Genomic DNA, 20,520 nt, shown 5'->3' on the forward strand with positions numbered 1-20,520 from the left:
TAAGTATCCAAACGGTCTGGGCAGAAAAAGACCTCCCCTAATGTTGCCTAGTTTTAAAAAAAAATTTTTAAATAGAAGGAACCCTAAAAGCAAGTGCTGTAGGACAGTAATATGTCTTTGAAGTGACTACTGTATTTTGTAGTTAACCTCTTGAAGTTTCCCATTTCATTTCTATTCTCTTTATTACAATATTTTTAACCGAGGTAAGCTGTTTAATAGAGAAAGATTTTATTTACTTACTTTTGTTTTTTTCTAGAGAAAGATTTTTTTAAAAGACAAAGACAAGACTTTTTTTTGCCAGTCCTGGGGCTTGAACTCAGGGCCTGAGCACTGTCCCTGGCTTCTTGTTGCTCAAGGCTAGCACTCTACCACTTGAGCCACTGCACCACTTCTTGCTTTCTTTGTCTACGTGGTACTGAGGAATCGAGCCCAGGGCTTTATGCGTGCTAGGCATGCACACTACCACTGAGCCCCATTCCCAGTCAACAAGACTTTTTTGTCAGTGATTTTATGGTTGTGAATACTTGTGCCTAATTGGCAGCAAAATCTATTCCCAATGTTAGATCTATCCATTTTCTTCAAACTTTAGTCAAGACAAAGGCAATGGTAGGTATATTTTAAGTAGTACATAGACACAATAGCTGTAAATTACACTATTTCCAAAATTGTAAGCTGGGTGCTGGTAGCTCATGCCTGTAATCCTAGCTTACTCAGAAGGCTGAGATCTGAGGATCACAGTTCAAAACCAGCCCAGGCAAGGAAAATCCTTGAGACTCTGATCTCCAATGATGGTATAGAACAGAGTTGAAGCCCCATGACTGATAAATAAATAAATAAATAATTGTAGACTTACTGTGAACTTTAGGGTCAAGTATGAAGGTAATGTAATTTCTAAAAGAGGTTTTTCGCTGGGAATATGGCCTAGTGGCAACAGTGCTTGCCTTATATACGTGAAGCCCTGGGTTTGACTCCCCAGCACCACATATATAGAAAATGGCCAGAAGTGGCGCTGTGGCTCAAGTGGCAGAGTGCTAGCCTTGAGCAAAAAGAAGCCAGGGACAGTGCTTAGGCCCTGAGTCCAAGGCCCAGGACTGGCAAAAAAAAAAAAAAAAAAAAAAAAGAATAAGAGGTTTTTCCCAAAAGTGGAAAAAAAAAACCACATTGTGTGCCATGTTCTACTTAAAAGTATTTCTGAATTTTCCACTCTTAGTTTTCCTTTTTTTTAACCTTATTAATGCAAAACTAGTTTGAGGATGATAGTAGGTGCCAAAACAAAAATTTTATATAGGCTCTACTTTAGAACAAAATTATTATATATTCATTGCTTTAAGTACTCGTATAGCCAGGTACCTGTGACTCATGACTCATGCATGTAATCCTAGCTACTCAGGGGGCTAAGATCTGAGGAATGCAGTTCAAAGCCAGCCTAGGCCAGAAGTCTGTGAGACTCTTATCTCCAATTAATCACAAAAAAAGAAGAAAAGAAAGAAAGAAAAAGACAGAATATGGAAATACAAAGAAGTGACTGAAAATTTTACTTCTAAATGTTAGTACTGTCTATATGTTTATATATTTTTGTGTTTTTTATTACATTGCTACAAATTGAATATACGGCCTTGCACATGTTAGGCTAGTACTCTATTACTGAGCTACAGCCCTCCAAGTACTAGATTTGATATTATTGTTAACCTTTTGGAATTAGAGTTAAAAATAATTTTGTTTTCTTGCTACTACTAAGGTTTGAAATAAAAACTTCTTGCTTGCTCAGCCAATATTCTGTCTCTTAACTCATGCCTACTGCCCAGCTTTTTACTGCTTATTTTGAAGACTGGAGTCTTGCACACTTTTTTTGCTTGGGCTGACTTGGAACCTCAGTCCTCTCTGGATCTTATCTACCTGAGTAGCTAAGAGTGTAAGTTGGAGCCACCTGTGCCTTACTCCTCGTGTGTGTGTGTGTGTGTGTGTGTGTGTGGTGTGTGTGTGTGTGTGTGTGTGTGTGCCTGTACATATTTAAATAATGATCATTACTATAAGTGTTTTTATTGGTAAACTGATTTTGTGTGTCTTTTAGATAAGATAGTAATAAAGATTTTTCTTCAAAAGTTTCCCTAGTAGAAACAAGTTTCATTCTTTTTTCTTAAAGTGGAACTGCTGAGGTTGGGAAAAGCAAATTTAAAAAATCGATTCACAGTGGCTGATTCTTACCTAGACAGGATCTTATTTCCAATAAAAGTATGTAAGAAGATTTTTCCTCATTTCTTGTTTAAACTAGTATTTGGGTGTTAGATTTATATGAAGTGGAAATACAGGTAAGTTGCTAAAATGTGGCAGATTATTATGACTTCATGTATAGTATTGTGGGATGACTTTGTAGTCAAATACAAGCACATTGACTCTTATTTAATTGCAGAATGACATTTTGCCCCTCTCCAACTCAGTGCCTGAAGATGTGGGGAAAGCCGATCAGTTAAAAGATGAAGGTAAATACTTCGTACAGAAATGATTTCTTTAGTAAAACTTTATGGAGGGAGTAATTGTTAGTTGACAGGTTGCTTTATACTCTCGAGACTCGCCTGTCACAAGTTCACATGATGTTGTAAGGGAGAACTGAATGTGATGGCAAAATAACGCTTGAGAGATGCACAGTGACTTCTCATGAAGAGAAGGTGGTCTCATAAAGCTTGAAGAGCAAACCAGCTAGGAGGCTGTTCCCTTGTACTACATTGGCTGCTCTACTCTAGAATTCTATATTCTTCTTTATGCTAATCAAGGAACAGAAATTAACTTTTAGTATTTTAACTTTCATATATTCTGTGTTCCTAAGTTCTTTGAAGTTTGTTAATGCATGCATATAATACATTTACTAGTAGCTGACTATTGAGCCATTCTTGATTTTTTATAAATAAGTCAGTATTAAGGATCTGTATTTAGTTTTTCCCTTCTTGTCAAGAGAAATGCCAGATTTGACCTACAAAATTTGTATTATGATGGTGTAGGGCACAGGCCTTCTCCTTTGCAGTGAATGAAAGTCAGCAACTTCCTTGTTATTATGAATATGCTGTGTTCATAAACTATATGTGGACCATTTCTCTGGTCTCCCTTTTTTCAATTAAGCAGCTGAGGTCTTTTTTTTTTTTTTTAATCACTTGGTGTTTTAAAAGTTACTTATGGTTGGGCTGGGGATTTAGCTCAGTGGAAGAGTGCCTGCCTGCAAGTAGAAGGCCCTGAGTTTGGTCCTCAGCTCTGGAAAGAAAAAAAGAGAAAGAGAGAGAAAGCCAGAAGTGGCACTGTGACTCAAGTGATAGAATGCTGGCCTAGAGCAAAAGAAGCTCAGGGACAGTGCCCAGGCCCAAGAACTAGCACAAAAAAAAAAAGCAAAAGTTACTTAAGGAAAGGGTATGCTTTTCTTGTTCCTTGGGCCTGGTCATCTCCTAAATCAAATATACATATATGTCACTGTTTTTAGTAACTGTGCAGTGTTACAGGGTACTGTTATTTGCTACCATGAGTTTCCTAGACAGGTAACTGTAATCCTCAGTAACTCTCTTGGATGTTTGTATGATGTTGTTTTTCTGTTTGTTTTTGTTTTTTGACATATGTGGCCACACATAATGTTCCTTCCTCAGCCTCCTGAGGATTACATTGTAAAGTATTGTCTTTCCAATAAATAGATTTGTTTCAGTTTTCATTTTATTTCCTCTAAAAACTGGCTACCACTACACTGGCTTAAATTGGCTTAAATCTTAACAATATGACTTCAAAAATTACATGCAGGGGCTGGGGATATGGCCTAGTGGCAAGAGTGCCTGCCTCGGATACACGAGGCCCTAGGTTCGATTCCCCAGCACCACATATACAGAAAACGGCCAGAAGCGGCGCTGTGGCTCAAGTGGCAGAGTGCTAGCCTTGAGCGGGAAGAAGCCAGGGACAGTGCTCAGGCCCTGAGTCCAAGGCCCAGGACTGGCCAAAAAAAAAAAAAAAAAAAAAATTACATGCAGAATAAGCCAACAACCAGATCTTATCAATATTCCCCAAAGAATTTGGACTTAATTATCCCAATACAAATGTATTTTCGTGTATTCGTTTGTTTTGTTTTTGTTGCCAGTCCTTGGGCATGGACTCAGGGCCTGAGCACTGTCCCTGGCTTCTTTTTGCTCAAGGCTAGCACTCTACCACTTGAGCCACAGCGCCATTTCTGGCTTTTCTTCTGTATATGTGGTGCTGGGGAATCGAACCCAGGGCTTCATATATACGAGGCGAGCACTTTACCACTAGGCCATATTCCCAGCCTCGTGTATTAGTTTCTGATTACACAACTTAATGATATTTTCCACCCAGGTTTTTTTTTTCTTGCCTGTTCTGGGGCTTGAACTCAGGGCCTGGGCTCTGTCCCTGAGCCTCTCTGTGCTCAAGGCTAGAGATCTACCACTTGAGCCACAGCACCACGTCCAGCCTTTTCTGTTCATGTGCTACGGAGGAATCAAACCCAGAGATTCATGCATGCTAGGAAAGCACTCTACACTAAGCCACATTCCCAGCCACTCAGGTTTTTGTAATGTATGAAATTTTCAGTGATGAAATACGTTTTTGGCTACTATGTATATATTATATACATATATATATAGCATGTGTACATACATATATAGTATATATCCATATAAACATACATGCTATAGATATGGTATATTATTAATATACGTGTATAGATATAGTATATTTTTGCCTTTGGTTTACTTCTAATAATAATGTTGAGTAAAAATTAAATTAAAATTGTATTTTTGTCTCTCATCTTCCTCTATGCCAGAATGTTGAGGGATTGCATTCCCTTTTGAATATTCTTTTTGACATCATGTATGTAAGATGAGGGTTAGATGAATATGTTGAGTTAGACTCATTTAATGTGACAGCATGAATAGACAGAATTATTTACTACTTTTATCTTTGAAAGCTTACATTCTTTTTTTTTTCACTAAGACATGTCATCTCAGACATGTTTCATGTAAAATTAAAATGATTGGCACTTCATCTAGATTTTATTTGTGTAAAAACAACGACTCTGGTAGATTGACAAGCATAAGGTTATTCTAGGCTATGTGTTATATGTATCGGACTGTGTTAATTAAGGATTGTAGCCATAGCTACTCAGGAGGCTGAGATCTGAGAATCATGGTTCCAAGCCAGCTGGGGCAGGAAAGTCTATGAGATTCCTGTCTCCGATAAATGATCGTAAAACTGAAGGTGGAGCTGTGGATCAAAGTTGTAGACTGCTAGCCCTGAACAACAGAGCTGAGGGACATTGCTCAGGCCCTGAGTTCAAGCCCCACAACTGATCCAAGAAAAGGATTGCTTGTAGGTAGATAGTATCTTCCTGGAACACTGCTTTCAAATATTTTATGTACTTGGCTTCTGAAGAACTACAGAAAAATCAGAAGAAATCAGGAAGAGTTTCTTGCCATTCCCTGACATGTCACAGAAGTATAGAAATATCTCACTGGTTTGTGAGAATTAGACACAATTTTTATAGGAGAATTGGTATCAAGTGTAACACAAATGCTTCATTGTTGTACTTTTTTCACAGATTTTGTTCCTGTTATGAATTTTTATATATTGTGACTTGAAGCTTTTAAATTACTAAATTACATTATACATATATTTTTAACATATATGCACCTTATAAATTTCTAAGGCAATTTATAAGAAAAAATAAATGTTTACTAGTAATAGTGATAAGAATAAAATGTGACCCAAAGCAAAAAGGCCCAACTGCAACAACAAAAATATTTATCACTCAGAAAAAGTAAAATCATTGACATGGAAATCTAAGTATCCCAGGCTAATCTAGCTAACTTTTTGCTTAAGAAAAAAAAAGTTACATTTATCCCTCCCTTGGAAGGCTTTATATTCATATTTTTCCCGTGGGAAGAAGAGACCCAAATTAATTTTTATAGTTAGGGAAAACAGGTTTCTTGAGGTATAATTTACATAAATTTTATTTTGTTTACATAAATTTTATTCCTTTACAAAGTACAGTTCATTGGTTTGCACAGTTCACTCTGTATTTGTAGAGCTGTACAGCTATCACCAAAAGCAGTTACAGATTGAAGTTGAAATTAGGTATTTATTAATTGTTATTCTTTATACTCACTTGTTTCCTAATTTGCATAACTTTCCTATGATTTGAGGTGCTTCCTCCTTAAACTTTCCTGTTCCCTGCAAACTTTGACATCACCTCTTAGTAAGAACGGAAAAGTGGACGGAATTGTAGGGGTCTCTGAGATATAAATCCTTTTCTTAGTAGCAATTGTTCTGAGGTTTCCAATTTTAAGCATTGGCTTTCAGAAACTCAGAGACACCATCCTCCTCCCCTATTTAATGGTAGTGAGGAGATAGTCACAGGAAATCCCTTATTTTGCTGACCAGTTGCTAAATTGCTGCCAGATGTCTCTGCAGATGTCCTTCCTGAAAATCATTAATCTGTAGGGCAGCCACAACATATAAAATTCTGCCTTTCTAGAAATTAATCTCCTCAAATCCCTTTTTAAAAAGATTATATCTCTGGAAATATAGCTCATAAAAATATCATCTGCCAGTATAGCAAATTAGCAAGATTAGTTTCACCAGCTTGTACACAGAGCTTTCTGAGAGCTTGACTATTAGGCAGGGAAAATCAGGTCCAGATTAGATGGTGCTAAGGAGGAAGAGGATAGGGCTGTCCTGCAAAAGGGAGTGATAGGGAAAGGAAGATGAGGAAGGGAGAAAAGATCTTTTGACCTGTGGTACTCATAATGATTGTATTTCCTCACAGGCTGCAATTTAAAAGATATGCAGACTTTAATATGTAGGGCACTGCATTTTTAAAGTCATCCAAACACAATGAAGCCAGGAATATCAGCTCTAGTTCAACCTAAAATCAGTCTTCAGTGTATCCAAAAGATATTCTGGTAGACTAATCTTCATATTATTATATGATTAATACTGTGGCTAGAATTTATCTGGTATACCATATTTTTGCTATGTTATGTACTGTTTACATCACCTGCTTGATTCCAGGCAATAACCACATGAAAGAAGAAAATTATACAGCCGCAGTGGATTGTTACACACAGGCCATAGAACTGGATCCCAATAATGCAGTTTACTACTGCAACAGGTAACCAACCGGACACATCACGGCAAGGTTTCCATTCTTAAATATTTGGATCACTAGCTCTGAAGAAACCGAACATTTTGTTGATTTAGAAAAATTGGAAAGTTTAATAAAAAATATAAAGGAGGGAAAAAAGAAACTCATCCGCTTACCATTCAGAGGCAGCCACTCTTAGTAACTTTCGGCATGTTTATGTCCACAGTTTTAGATTTAACTTTGCTTACTGGGTAGATAGCAAATGTGTCCTCATGGAATTGAAATATGTCTTAAACATTGTTTCAGTAGTTACAAATTAGCCTAAGGTCTGGAAAACAAATGCTCTTGAATTATTTTTGAATCAGTAGCTAGATGAACCTTACTTGACTGTGGAAATGGAGGTTTCCATTTCTTCCCCAATATCATTTGAGTCTGTAAGAATTTGTTAAAGTGGTTTCTGGACCTTGTCTGTTTTGGGGTTTCAACTCATGACCTTGTGCTTGCTAAGCAGGCACTTTACCACTGAAGCCACAGTCCCAGCTCTAGATCTAGATCTTTGGATTTATCCCTAGAAATTCATTTAGTTGGTCTACCAGTTATAGCTATTTTAAAAAATTGAAGCTTGTGATCTTTAAACTCCCACTCCTGCATAAGGAACAGGAAATTTTTTTCCTTTTATATTTCTCCCTATTTTAACTTAAAAACAATTTTTTTGCTAAAACATTTTAAAAATTGAGGCTAATTACAAAATTGTTACAACTTCTTTGAAAAGTAATTCCTTCCTGAGGAGTTATATGAGCATATCAGGTTTTTACATGTACTTTTTTAGCATTATGTACCCAAATTAATTATTAATTGTTTAATGTGGTTTGCATATTAATTGTCCTAGTTTATGTTTAACTGCTAGAGAAGTTGGACATTTTTAAAATATTGTCTATTTTTTCCTTTTTGTAATCAGATATAGATAGAAATTTAGTAGGTAAAAGTTTGAAATAAATGCATTTAGGAGCCAGATATAAATGTTATCATAAACTTGGTTGTTTATTGAGCATAATAAGGCCACATTCTTTTTAACTTTGACTATGGAAAGTGCAACCCTAAATAGCTTGTTTATGTGAGTTAGAATTCACCAGGAATCTTTTGTGTGATAGTGCTATCTTAGATTTCTTGGAAATACTTATGCTTGCTTTTATTTAGTTACTATTAAACTGAAATAAATAATAATGCTTCTGTTTTGCACTTAAATAGTATCTTCTTCTCTGAGGAGTTCAGTAATAGGACATACTATTTAATATTGAATGATTAGAAAGGTTTATTTGTATTACTAATACAGATTAAACTTTAGGATCATTTTGGAGGTTGTTTTGAGACTTATAACTATAAATACCTCCATAACCTACACAGTCTTGCCAACTACCCCTTGCCATTTTTCTCAGCCAAATAGCTGTTAAGAATTGGGAGCTTAGAATTGCAGTTCTACTCCTTGCTTCTGATATTCATTTTCACAACCTTATAACTAATCAAAATATTTTTCACACACACAGCTAAATTGAATAATATTACTTTTTTTTTTTTTTTTTTTTTTTTTTTGGCCAGTCCTGGGCCTTGGACTCAGGGCCTGAGCACTGTCCCTGCCTTCTTTTTGTTCAAGGCTAGCACTCTGCCACTTGAGCCACAGTGACATTTTTGGCCATTTTCTGTATATGTGGTGCTGGGGAATTGAACCGAGGGCTTCATGTATATGAGTATGCACTCTTGCCACTAGGCCACATTCCCAGCCCCATAATATTACTTTTTATAAAAATAACTTTTATTTTGCCAGTCCTGGAGCTTGGACTCAGGGCCTGAGCACTGTCCCTGGCTTCTTTTTGCTCAAGGCTAGCACTGTACCTCTTGAGCCACAGCACCACTTCTCTCTTTTTTCTGTTTATGTAGTGCTAAGGAATTGAACTCAGGGCTTCGTGCATGCTAGGCAAGCTCTCTACCATTAAGCCACATTCCCAGCCCTTATAAAAATGACTTTTAGGTGTTCAAAAATTATCATCTGGCACAAATTTTTTGCATGAGTCTTTTCTACTATTTGTCTGCTGTTTGGCCTTTAAGATTATGCCAGGAACCATTGGCTTACACCTATAACTCTAGCTACTCAGGAAGCTGAGATCTGAGGCTAGATGTTTGAAGCCAGCCTGGGCAGGAAAGTCCTTGAGATTCTAACTTCCAGTTAAGCAACAGGAAAGCCAGAAGTCAATCTGTGGCTCAGCACCTCAGGCCCTGAATTCAAGCTCCAGGACTGGCACACACACACAGAATACATTTTGTCATATATGCATGTTTGTTTCATTTTTTTAGGTGGAGGATAACATATGTAACATTATAAAATGTATGATACATATATATACATTTTTTTCTATTAAGTATTATTTTTATGTTTTCTTCTGTCTCATTCCCTTGCTCAAATCTCAGCCTTCTGAGTAGCTAGGATTACAGGCATGAGCCACCTGCCCACCCAGCTGAATCTCTTTTCTGCTACTTACTATCTGTGTGAACTTTGGACTGTCACTTAATCTTTTTAAGCCTCAACTTCTTCACCAACAAAATAAGTATAATACTAATCACTTCAAGAGGTGTTATGAGGAGTGATAATATATACAAAGTCCACAGCTTAGTTCGACTTCCAATGTTTGTTTTTTCTAAAACCAGTGTAAGGTTTTTTTTGGTTGTAGAAAAAGTAATTTTTGCTATAGCTTTTTTGTGGGTGACGAGGGAAATGGGAGGTTTCTGTGACTTTCCTTCTGCCTTATTTCCTACAACAGTAGAACACAAATTATAGTCATGATTTTGTTCTGACGAGGTAAAAGAAAGTCAGAGCCTCTGAAAGCCTGGCAACGGACTGTATTGTTCACCTGAGGCTTCATTAGTTCTCCCCAGTGATCAGCCTTCAGAGGCAAAGCATGCAGTCTGCCTTGTTAACAGCGTAGACTCCAGCAAGCTGAGCTTGGTCTCGGAGGATTCCCTCAGCTCCGCGCCTCTGCTTTCCTGCCGCTCTCCTTTTGCGAGCTCGTCGATCTCCTCCTCCCCCGGGCTTGCCATTTTTTATCTAAAGCTGTTGACCTGGAAATGCAGTCATCTTCTTTGCTCCCACCTAATCTGTTGCTGATCTGATCCTATAGCTTATTCCTTACCTTATTGTTAGTATCTGGAGCTGAGATCAGGAAGGCTTCCTTTATGATTCTCCTTTCCAGTTGTTTCCTACTTTTTAGTCCAGGTTCTCAACTTGCTAAACTGAGCAGTTGGGATTTAAAATGGCCTCACACATTTTTGCCTCTACTTCCCACTCCAGTTTTCTTTCAAGAGTATTTTTCAAACAAGTGAAATTAGAAACTGAGCATTGCTCATTCATACTAGATCTGAGGAGTTACAAATAACTCACATGATGAAATTTAATCTCCTTAACATACCATATAGAACATATTTTTAAAATGATGCATGTATACACATTTTTCTAATAACCATTGTTTTTACTTTTTCTTCTGTCTCTCATTCCTCGTGCAAATGTGTATATGTAATATGAAGTGTACTGATTTTCTCTGTTAATGTTTTCTGCTTTCTTTCTTACCCTCTGTAACTTTATTTGAATTCATAATTTTTTAATTAAAAATTTTTAAATTGTTATTATCAAGGTGATATACAGTGGGGTCATAGTTACATCGATTAAGTAAAGAGTCTATTTCTTTTTGGACAGTGTCACCCCTCCCTTGTTCTCCCAGTTTTTCCCTCCCATCCCCCACCTACAAAGTGTATAGTTCATTTTCCACATAGTGTCCAGTGGGTACCATTACTGCGTTTGTTCACCGTGTGCCTCCATTTCTGTGCCTCCCCTATACTTCCAAAGACTTACAAACAACCGAATCGCACAAAAGGAAAAAAACCTCCTGTTACCATTTCAATAAATATTATTTTGTAAGGTCAGATTCACATAGGCATTGTGTCTTTCTGTTCCTTTTTCTGTTTTTCAAAAAACTCTACTATTCAGTGTATTGTAATTAACTACAATAAAGTTACGTTTGGCAATTAAATTATCCTACATTTGGATGGGATTGACCAGGTGTCCTTTTACATAACTTTTTTTTTGATGGTACAGTGGATTGAATTTAGGGCCTTGTGCTTGCCTAGCATGTGCTCCATCACTTGAGCTACACCTCTAGTCTTATTGAAGAGAACTAAACTCCCATTTAACCCTCTTTTCTTTCTTACTACATGTGATTAATTTTTAGAGACATTTTGTTAGATCTAGAGTTCCATATTCAACCTCCAGGATTATTATCTTTAGCATCTTCTACCCAGGATTTGTTTCATAGTAACACTTTCTGTTCATAGATCTATAACAAATAATTGATCTGTTATTATGTATGAAATACAAAGGTGAGCTTAATGTCATAGAGAGAGTGACATTAGCTAATCCCAGTGCACAGCTGGATGGACGGAAGACGAGACGATCACTGCTGGGCATGTAGCCACTGGCACCATGTCCTCTGAGCATCTGTCCTAGCTTCTCTTTTCCTTCTTTGTTTCTCCTCTGAGTCATATCATCTTGCTTAGTATTATTGAAGAGAGGTGATAATCAAAAGGCTTTCCATCTAGATAAATACTGTTTTTCCAGAGTTGGCTTTTTGAATCTTTTGCTGAAATATAAGATTTGTTGAAGTAGATTATGCAAATTTATGGGAGACTAAATTAGTCTGCCTCTTAAGTAAATGAATGGTAGAGAGTGACAGTGGATTTGAATATACCTTTTACTTGTACCTTAGCTCTATTATTAAAGTGGCCAGTTGACAGCAACCCTTCACACTTTGTGCCTCCCCAACAGTCCAGATACCCCAGTGTTTTTCTCTTTGGTAAAATTAGAAATGTAGGTAGATCCATTGTATGACTTGGATATATTTGTTTTTCTCTATATCAAAGCAAAGAGTAAAAGGAAACCTCTATTTTTTTTTCTGAACAAAAATTTCTGGGTTACAAAAATTGTCTTAATTTTACTTAGGAATTTACTAGGAACAATTTCAAAATTGGGACAAGAAAAACATAATAAATTAGTGCCTGAAAATTAGTGCCTTTAAAACTGCTTATAATGTATCTCTTTGCTTTCTCTTAGGGCTGCTGCCCAAAGCAAATTAAGTCACTACACTGATGCAATAAAGGACTGTGAAAAAGCAATAGCAATTGATTCTAAGTACAGCAAGGCCTACGGGAGGATGGGGTAAGTTCTGATAGAATGTTCATTGTAGTACCAAGTAGTGTGAGGTACAGGTTTTAATGACTTTTGAGGTTGAATTTCCTGCTTAATATTGTACCCTCTGAGCTAATTACAAAGTAAAGATAATATAAGAGAGGAATGACTACAATTTTTCTGACTTAGTCTTGAGATGACTAGTTATTTTATGAGTGGTTAGAAAAAGTAATATAACTGTGAGTCAATTCATTTCATAGCTATGACCATAAATCTCAAGCACTCAGTACTACCAAATTATTTGTCTTTCTGAATTCATTTTTCCACTCTTGGTATGATTATTTCAACCTTTTCTCCCATTTTGGTAGTTATCAGTGGTGACTCAGCTGATGATAATACTTGATACTTGAGAAAATAGACCTATTTTGAAGAAGACTAACTGTCCTTCCTACTTCCAAGTTCATTGATCTATCTACATCTGTATCTATATAGAATGCTCCTTTTTATGCTTGTCACAGTAGAAGCCTTTGTTACGTAAGACTGTCATCTCCACCTTTGTACACATGACTTCATTCTTTTTTTTTTTTTTTTGGCCAGTCCTGGGGCTTGGACTCAGGGCCTGAGCACTGTCCCTGGCTTCTTTTTGCTCAAGGCTAGCACTCTGCCACTTGAGCCACAGCGCCACTTCTGGCCATTTTCTGTATATGTGGTGCTGGGGAATTGAACCCAGGGCCTCATGAATACGAGGCAGGCACTCTAGCAACTAGGCCATATCCCCAGCCCGCGACTTCATTCTTTATCTTCTACAACACAATTTTCTCCATCTCTAATAGATAATAATACCAAGCATGTAAAAGATAATTGAAAAAAATCCTTAGAACCATCATTTTGCCCAGTATTCCTCTCCAGCTACCATCTTGCCTCTCAGTTCCTTTTTTTCTATAAACACCTGAGCCTGTCTCATTCTCATTATCTCATGTTGTATCTCCAGCTCACTCCATGCACCTTTGCCTATATTACTGTGATGGTTTATTTTGTCAGCCTGACGGGGTAAGAGATGCCCAGATAGCTGGTAAAACATTACTTCTGGGTGTGTTTGTGACAGTGTTTCTGGAAGAGACTAGCATTTGAATCTCTGAGTTTGAGTGAAGATGACCTTCCTTCCCCAACATGAGTGAGCATCACGCAATTCTTTGGCAATCTGAACAGGGCACTCATTTGGCTTGAGCTGGTACACCTGGCACGGGCTTGTGGACTTTGAAATTCCTGAATCTCAAGTTTTTGGATTGACCTGGATGTAACACTGTTATCTAGTGGTTTTCGAGGTTCTGAAGTCTTCAAGTAACTTGAAGTTAACTTATGTTTGAAGCCTATCGGATTCATCACATTTGCTTTGTCACTGGATGCTCTTTTCCACTCTGCCTTCCCAGTTCCTCTGCCTTCCCTGTATTCCAGGGCTCTTGTCCTCTGCTGTTTTGATTCATTTGTTCTCTCCTTTGATCTCATCCTGTTCTCTGCTTTTTTCCATAGTTGTTTTCATTACTTACAGAGTCTATACTTCTGCAGGTACCCACTTAGTAATTATTTGTAAGTCCCAATAAAATACTGACTTATAACCCTCCTGTGGTCATTTATGGATATTCACAAGTGGTGAAACAGTCTGCACTATTTCAGCTGAGGCTGAATAAAGTAGGACTTCTCTTTTTGCTTTAGCTCATACTGAAATGATCAGTTTGGTGGTGGTGGTGGTGGGGTGTGTGTGTGTATGTGTAAAATCCTTGTGCCTTTTATTTGTGATTTTGCTGTTTTCAGTGGCACCTACATATAAGTTGAAGTGTTCTCTTTTGTTCTAAGGGCAAGGCTTCATACATAGTGCCTCATAGATAATGTGCACGTGTGAGATAAATTTCCTCAAGAATGAGTTAGTGCTACTGGCAATAAGTTCAATGCTACTGAGTCAATAAGTATATTAAATAACTTTTAGCAACAGCACATATAAAACAAGTTTAGGGGCTGGGAATATGGCCTAGTGGCAAGAGCGCTTGCCTCCTACACATGAAGCTCTCGGTTCGATTCCCCAGCACCACATACATGGAAAACGGCCAGAAGGGTCGCTGTGGCTCAAGTGGCAGAGTGCTAGCCTTGAGCGGGAAGAAGCCAGGGACGGTGCTCAGGCCCTGAGTCCAAGGCCCAGGACTGGCCAAAAAAAAAAAAAAAAAAAACAAGTTTATATATTGATCAGTTGATAAAGATGTTAACTTGAGGTTCATATGAACCTAATCTTGCATCTTCCTGAGAAGATGTTTGTATTTGTTTTGTATTTTCTAATTTAGAGTTCATGATTCTTTACCGAATATGTTTGTAAATGAGCGTTGACCATGTATATTGTTTGATTTCTTAAGTCGTCTGTCTGAGCTCCATATTAATATGCTCAACTACTTTTCATTTCTATGTGCATGTGTCTCTATCTACACATGTCTCTCCACAGTTTTCTAAACTTGAGGTTGTGGTAAAGGGGGTTACAGTGTAACATGCATGGGTCCAGTGCTTCTGAGCGTCACCACGTCCATCGTGGCCTCCAGCCTCATTTCACAAATCCCACTTCTGTCAGATGTGGAACATGGAGTGTTCTGACTATATTTGTCCCATTACCTTTTTCATTTATCCACCTCCCTCTCTTCAACTAAGCCCTTTCCCATTCAGACTTGTTTCAGCTTTCTGATACTCATTTTATTAAACTGTCAATTATTTGAATGGTTTGCAGTACTCCAGAGTTTCACCCCAAGGATTGTGTGTGTATGTGCATGTGGGGGGGTGTATTTACACAAGAGGTTTTATTTTGAGTCTAAAATCCACACATGAGAGAAAATGTGAGCCTTGTGCCTTCCTGGCATGGCTTTGCTCAGTATATTTCCTAGATCCATCTCTTTCCCTGCAAATTTCATTCTTCCTATTGTCTGCATAAAATTCCATTGTGTGTATATATGTTTATTATGATTGGGATGTATATATCACACTTTCTTTATCCATTCATTCATTGTAGGGCATTTGGGCTGTGTCCATAACTAAGTTGGCTACTATGAACTGTGCTGCAGTGAACATGGGTGTGCAGGTGCCTTTGGTGTATCCTCTCAAACAGTCATACAGACTGAAAGACTGCCACACAGTCTTTCAGATAAATACCTAGGAGTGATATCACTGGGTCATATAGGGTAGTTCTATCTTTTGTTATCAAGTTAACAACTAATATGTGGTTGTTGTTTTTTCAGGAATGGTCATTTGATAGCTATCTACAGCCTACTTTTTTTTTTAATGGCAATTGATATTTATTGTTGCTCCAAGGTCTCTATTAAGTAGGAATATTGTGGGATATATTAGAGCACAAATGTAGTTTGCAATCTTTTAAATAGTATTAGTACATTTCTTTTTGAACAGTGTCATGCCTTCCCTCACTCCCAGTTTTTCCCTCCCATCCCCATCCACAAGTTATATCATTAATTTTCAACATAGTGTCTAGTGGGTATCACTGCTACATTTGATCACCCTTTGTCCCACCATTTCTTTGCCCCTCCCCCACTTATCCTCCCCCAAACAGATAAACTTACAAACAAGACAAAATGTAGAGAAAACAAAAATAGCAATGAAGGGGGGAAAAACCCCACAAAAACCTCTTGCTTCCATTTCTTAGAGTTCATTTCAATAAACATTATTTTATACACATAGCTGTTGAGCCTTTGTGATCCTCTCTTAAGAATATCCTCCTGGGCTGGGAATGTGGCCTAGTGGCAAGAGTGCTTGCCTTGTATACATGAATCCCTGGGTTTGATTCCTCAGCACCACATATATAGAAAATGGCCAGAAGTGACGCTATGGCTCAAGTGGCAGAGTGCTAGCCTTGAGCAAAAAGAAGCCAGGGACAGTGCTCAGGCCCTGAGTCCAAGGCCCAGGACTGGCAAAAAAAAAAAATATCCTCCTTGGATTTTATTGTTTTCGTTAAGTTTAATGTGCTAGGTGAATTTCCTTTGACGTACCCCCTATGGTCACTATATGATTTTGGTACACTGGATATTGTATATATGCTTATCTGAACTAGATAAGGGAAAGAAAAATGAGGGTGCAACAAATATGACAAGAAATGTACTCACTACTTTATTATGTAACCTTGTCAATAAAATTTAATTTAAAAAAAAAAAGAATATCCTTTGGTCTCACAATGTGAATGTCCAGAGACCCATATAATTTATCATGTCCTGGTGTATTTTTTGTCTTTTACCATCCATTGTGTTTACTTGCAGATTTACAGGCACCTTCTAGTTACCACAAAATGAGGGCAACTATATAGCCTATCCTTCTTTGGGTCTGGCTTACTTAATATAATTTTTTCCCAAGATTTCCCATTTCCTTACAAATGGTACATTATCATTCTTGCTGATGGAGTAGAATTCCATTGCGTATACTCATTACCAGACTCATAACTATAACTAGCCCCTCTGTACATCACTTTTACAATAACAATAAAAATACACATTAAATAGCTTTAAATATCAGAATAAAAAATTTCCATTTCTAAAAAAATAGTATTAGCATTATAGATTTCCATGTCACAGAATTGATAGTATCAAAAATCTTTGTGGGGCTGGGAATATGGCCTAGTGGCAAGAGTGCTTGCCTCCTACACATGAAGCCCTGGGTTCAGTTCCCCAGCACCACATATATAGGAAATGACCAGAAGTGGCGCTGTGGCTCAAGTGGTAGAGTGCTAGCCTTGAGCAAAAAGAAGCCAGGGACAGTGCTCAGGCCCTGAGTCCAAGCGCCAGGACTGGCAAAAAAAAAATCTTTATGGATCTCACTGTAGACATTCATAAAGAAAATTACTTCACATATTAGGCTAAAAATGGAAAAGTAGGTAATGGAAGTTCACGATCAATGTGGGACAACCAAGTTTGTGAGCAAGCAGAATGTTAAAAAAAAAAAAAATCTATGTGGCTGCTCAACATTAGGACATCTTATGTTCTCTGAATATGAAATCAATGTTCTATGACTCTCAAAAAAAAAACAACAGATTTACAAGGCCTTGGAATTAAAGGGAATTTTAGACGCATTTCTGTCAATTATAGCACACAGAGTAAATTATAATCTGAGTTAATTATAATCAGAGTCAAACACTAATGCAGATATCTGACTTTTTGACATTCTAATGTTCTTCATTCTAACTTGTACACTGTATCTTTCCTCCAGGCTGGCCCTCACCGCCATGAATAAGTTTGAAGAAGCAGTTACAAGTTATCAAAAGGCTTTAGATCTTGACCCTGAAAATGATTCTTATAAATCAAATCTGAAAATAGCAGAACAGAAGCTAAGAGAGGTATCTAGTCCCGTAAGTTGTTATGTGAAATGAGTGAAATATTTTCTTTCACTTAGAATTTATTGAGATTAAATTGTAGTGGTTGGAATAATTCTCAGATATAACTCTCTTACAGACAGGAACTGGATTGAGCTTTGACATGGCTAGCTTGATAAACAATCCAGCTTTCATTAGTATGGTGAGTATATTTCTTTCTGGTCTACTGGCTCTGTTTCTCATAGAACTATGCATTTTCCCCATACTTTTTAACAATTCAAACTTAAGGTTTCACACATTTATTACTATACTGATCCTTGAAGTAACCAAAGAAAAAAATCAGTTTAAAATGCCCAACTGTCCAGGAAGTGTTGACATTTCAGCTTGGCTGGTTCATGGTAGAGCACAAACGTGGGCACTTGGTGCAGTTCTGTACAGACACAGCTTGGTTCTCCTCCACTATCTTCTCTTGGAGTTATACATGATTTTGTTACCAGTTTTCATCTGAACCCACTGGGGTGTGGGGTGATTTTCCTTTTGTTTCTTGGCCAGGAACTTTGATTTTGAAAGTCTTGGGAGAAGATACAGTAAGAGCCCCAGCTGAGCACAGGAACCATGATGGTTTCCATATTTTTAAGAGATGGGGTTTCACTGTGGTTGTCCAGCTGATTTCAAACTTTTAGGCTCAAGCAATTGTCTTGCCTTAGCCTCCAAGCTAGCTGGGAATGTAAACTCTAGAACTTTTAGGAACAAATGAGGTGGTGGTGGTAGCAGAGTGCTCATGTCAGAGGCTGGGGTGGAGATTCTTCATCCATAAACCTTTCCCTGAAGGAAGCCAGGGATGGACCTGAGGAAGCAAATAGCTTCCACAAAATGAACTATCAAAATCAGCCCACGTGTGGATATGCACAGTTTTCCTAGTGAAAAATCATGTTTTTCATTAGACAGCCGCAGGAGTCTGAAAATACATGAAACATTAAAAACCCCTGGGTTATATGAAACTGGCCCTAGGAGGATATATATTTAACAGTTGCGGTGGGAGGATTTGAGCTGTAATGGTTCCCAGAGCTTGCCCCTCTGCCTTGTCCAGCCTTGTTTTGTTTCCTAAGTTTATTTAGGGCTAAGAGTGTAGCTCAAGGGTAGATAGATTGAAAAAGATGGAAAAATGGGATTTGGAGATGACTGGTAGAGTTCCAGAAGTGTTGTACATGTCCATCCAGGCACTGAGGAGGCCTGCAAAGCATCTGTAGCCCAGTAAGAATGAGCTTTTCTGTCCCTGTCAGAGCCACTTGGAGTAGCCACGTCTCCTGTTGGAGTGGAGCCTCTCAAGTGTGGGAGATGCTTTATGCTCTTAAACTTTCAGTCTTTCCTTTCGGCCTAATCTGATCTCTAGTAGTAAACACTGGCATCCCTATTTCATTTTATACTATTTACAGTATTGTTGTCTCATCTTCATTGTGTGTGTGCGCGGGCGTGCGTGTGTGGTGTGCTAGTGTCAGCTAGTATGTGCCAGTATCAAGGCTTAAACTCAGGACCTTGTACTCTGAGCTTTTTCTCTCAGGGATGATAATTTCCCACTTGAACTATATGTCCAGTCTGGCATTTTTTGCTGGTTAATTGGAGGTAGAATGTTTTGGATTACTTCAAACCACAGTCCTCAATGCTCAGCCTCTTGAGACATGAGCTGAGGGTACTGACTTGTCCTATCTTTTCAGTGCCAGTTTTTCCAGTGCCTCCACATCTTTACTTTCCCATGTACTTTATGCAACACACAAAAACATTACAGAACGTTAGTATATACATCCGTTCAGTCCTCTACCTTTAAAATTTTTTGCTAAACATCCTTGTTACTGCTTTTAATGGGACATACTATTTTTCGATTCTAGGCAGCAAGTTTAATGCAGAACCCTCAAGTCCAGCAGCTGTAAGTAGAAAGAGCTCATTCACTTTCCCTTTGACAAAACTGTTCTGCATACCATGCAGAGGAACAAAGCCCACTCACATTTAGCCTTTTTCCATAAAATACATTAATTATCTAGCTATCTAAAACAGACATTCCAGTTTTCCTACTGGTTATGAATATATACTAATCTCGGTGACGTATCTCTTGCATGACCTAGGATGTCAGGAATGATGACAAATGCCATTGGAGGACCTGCTGCTGGAGTTGGGGGCCTGACTGACTTGTCTAGCCTCATCCAAGCGTAAGTAGAAATAATGAAAATATATTTTCTTAGGTGAGATACCATAGGTCTATTTTTTTTAATCTTTCAGTTAATATGATTGGATAATTAGCTTCCCTAGAGCTAGTAAATCTGAAAGTTCATAAGTAGTTATCACTTTCAGACTGAGCAGTAGAGATTCAGAAGACTTGCATTGTTTGGCAGCTTTTTCTGAAAAGAGCAATCATGTGTGTTCAATACATACTTTTCTTCCCCAAGGCACTCTCATGAACCTTCTTAGTAGAAGAAAAGGACATTTTATATCCTTATTCAATAGCTAGAGAAACTGAGGTACAAGCTGGAAACTTACCCAGTTTCAGAACATCCACTGCAGAATTGTCTACATTTAGTCTTTTGTGTAAATTTGATACTTGATTTTGTTGTAATTAGGGTCCTTAGTTTCTTACCTGGGGATATCAATACTAATTGTCTTCATTGACAGAGTGCCTAAGAATTCGTCACAAGCTACTATTGGGGACAGATACATTGTGGTCTCATGTTTAGCAACTAATCTTCCATTTTACCAATGAAATGTAAGGAAGTTTTCTCTGGCACAATTAAATAACTACTCAGGTTTGTGGATTAAAGTCAAATTTCTGTTTAAAAT

At 37.7% G+C, this 20,520-nt stretch overlaps 1 protein-coding gene and 1 pseudogene across 2 annotated transcripts in view; one reads left to right on the forward strand and one right to left on the reverse strand.

The window, feature by feature from the left end:
• The window catches only part of Sgtb (small glutamine rich tetratricopeptide repeat co-chaperone beta), a 34,747-nt gene that overhangs the window by 8,683 nt on the left and 5,544 nt on the right, over positions 1–20,520 (forward strand). The window contains exons 4-10 of one of the 2 annotated variants that reach the window (XM_048368297.1): positions 2,411–2,480; positions 7,051–7,150; positions 12,276–12,380; positions 17,589–17,727; positions 17,831–17,893; positions 19,578–19,615; positions 19,812–19,895. In XM_048368297.1, coding sequence (XP_048224254.1) covers positions 2,411–2,480; positions 7,051–7,150; positions 12,276–12,380; positions 17,589–17,727; positions 17,831–17,893; positions 19,578–19,615; positions 19,812–19,895 — 599 coding nt within the window. The remainder of the gene's footprint in view (positions 1–2,410; positions 2,481–7,050; positions 7,151–12,275; positions 12,381–17,588; positions 17,728–17,830; positions 17,894–19,577; positions 19,616–19,811; positions 19,896–20,520) is intronic. The other variant, XM_048368298.1, reaches the window with a different exon arrangement.
• Positions 17,974–19,141, reverse strand: LOC125367858 (annotated as a pseudogene).

Source organism: Perognathus longimembris, chromosome 19 (genome assembly GCF_023159225.1).
Source record: "Perognathus longimembris pacificus isolate PPM17 chromosome 19, ASM2315922v1, whole genome shotgun sequence".
Classification (NCBI taxonomy): Eukaryota; Metazoa; Chordata; class Mammalia; order Rodentia; family Heteromyidae; genus Perognathus; species Perognathus longimembris.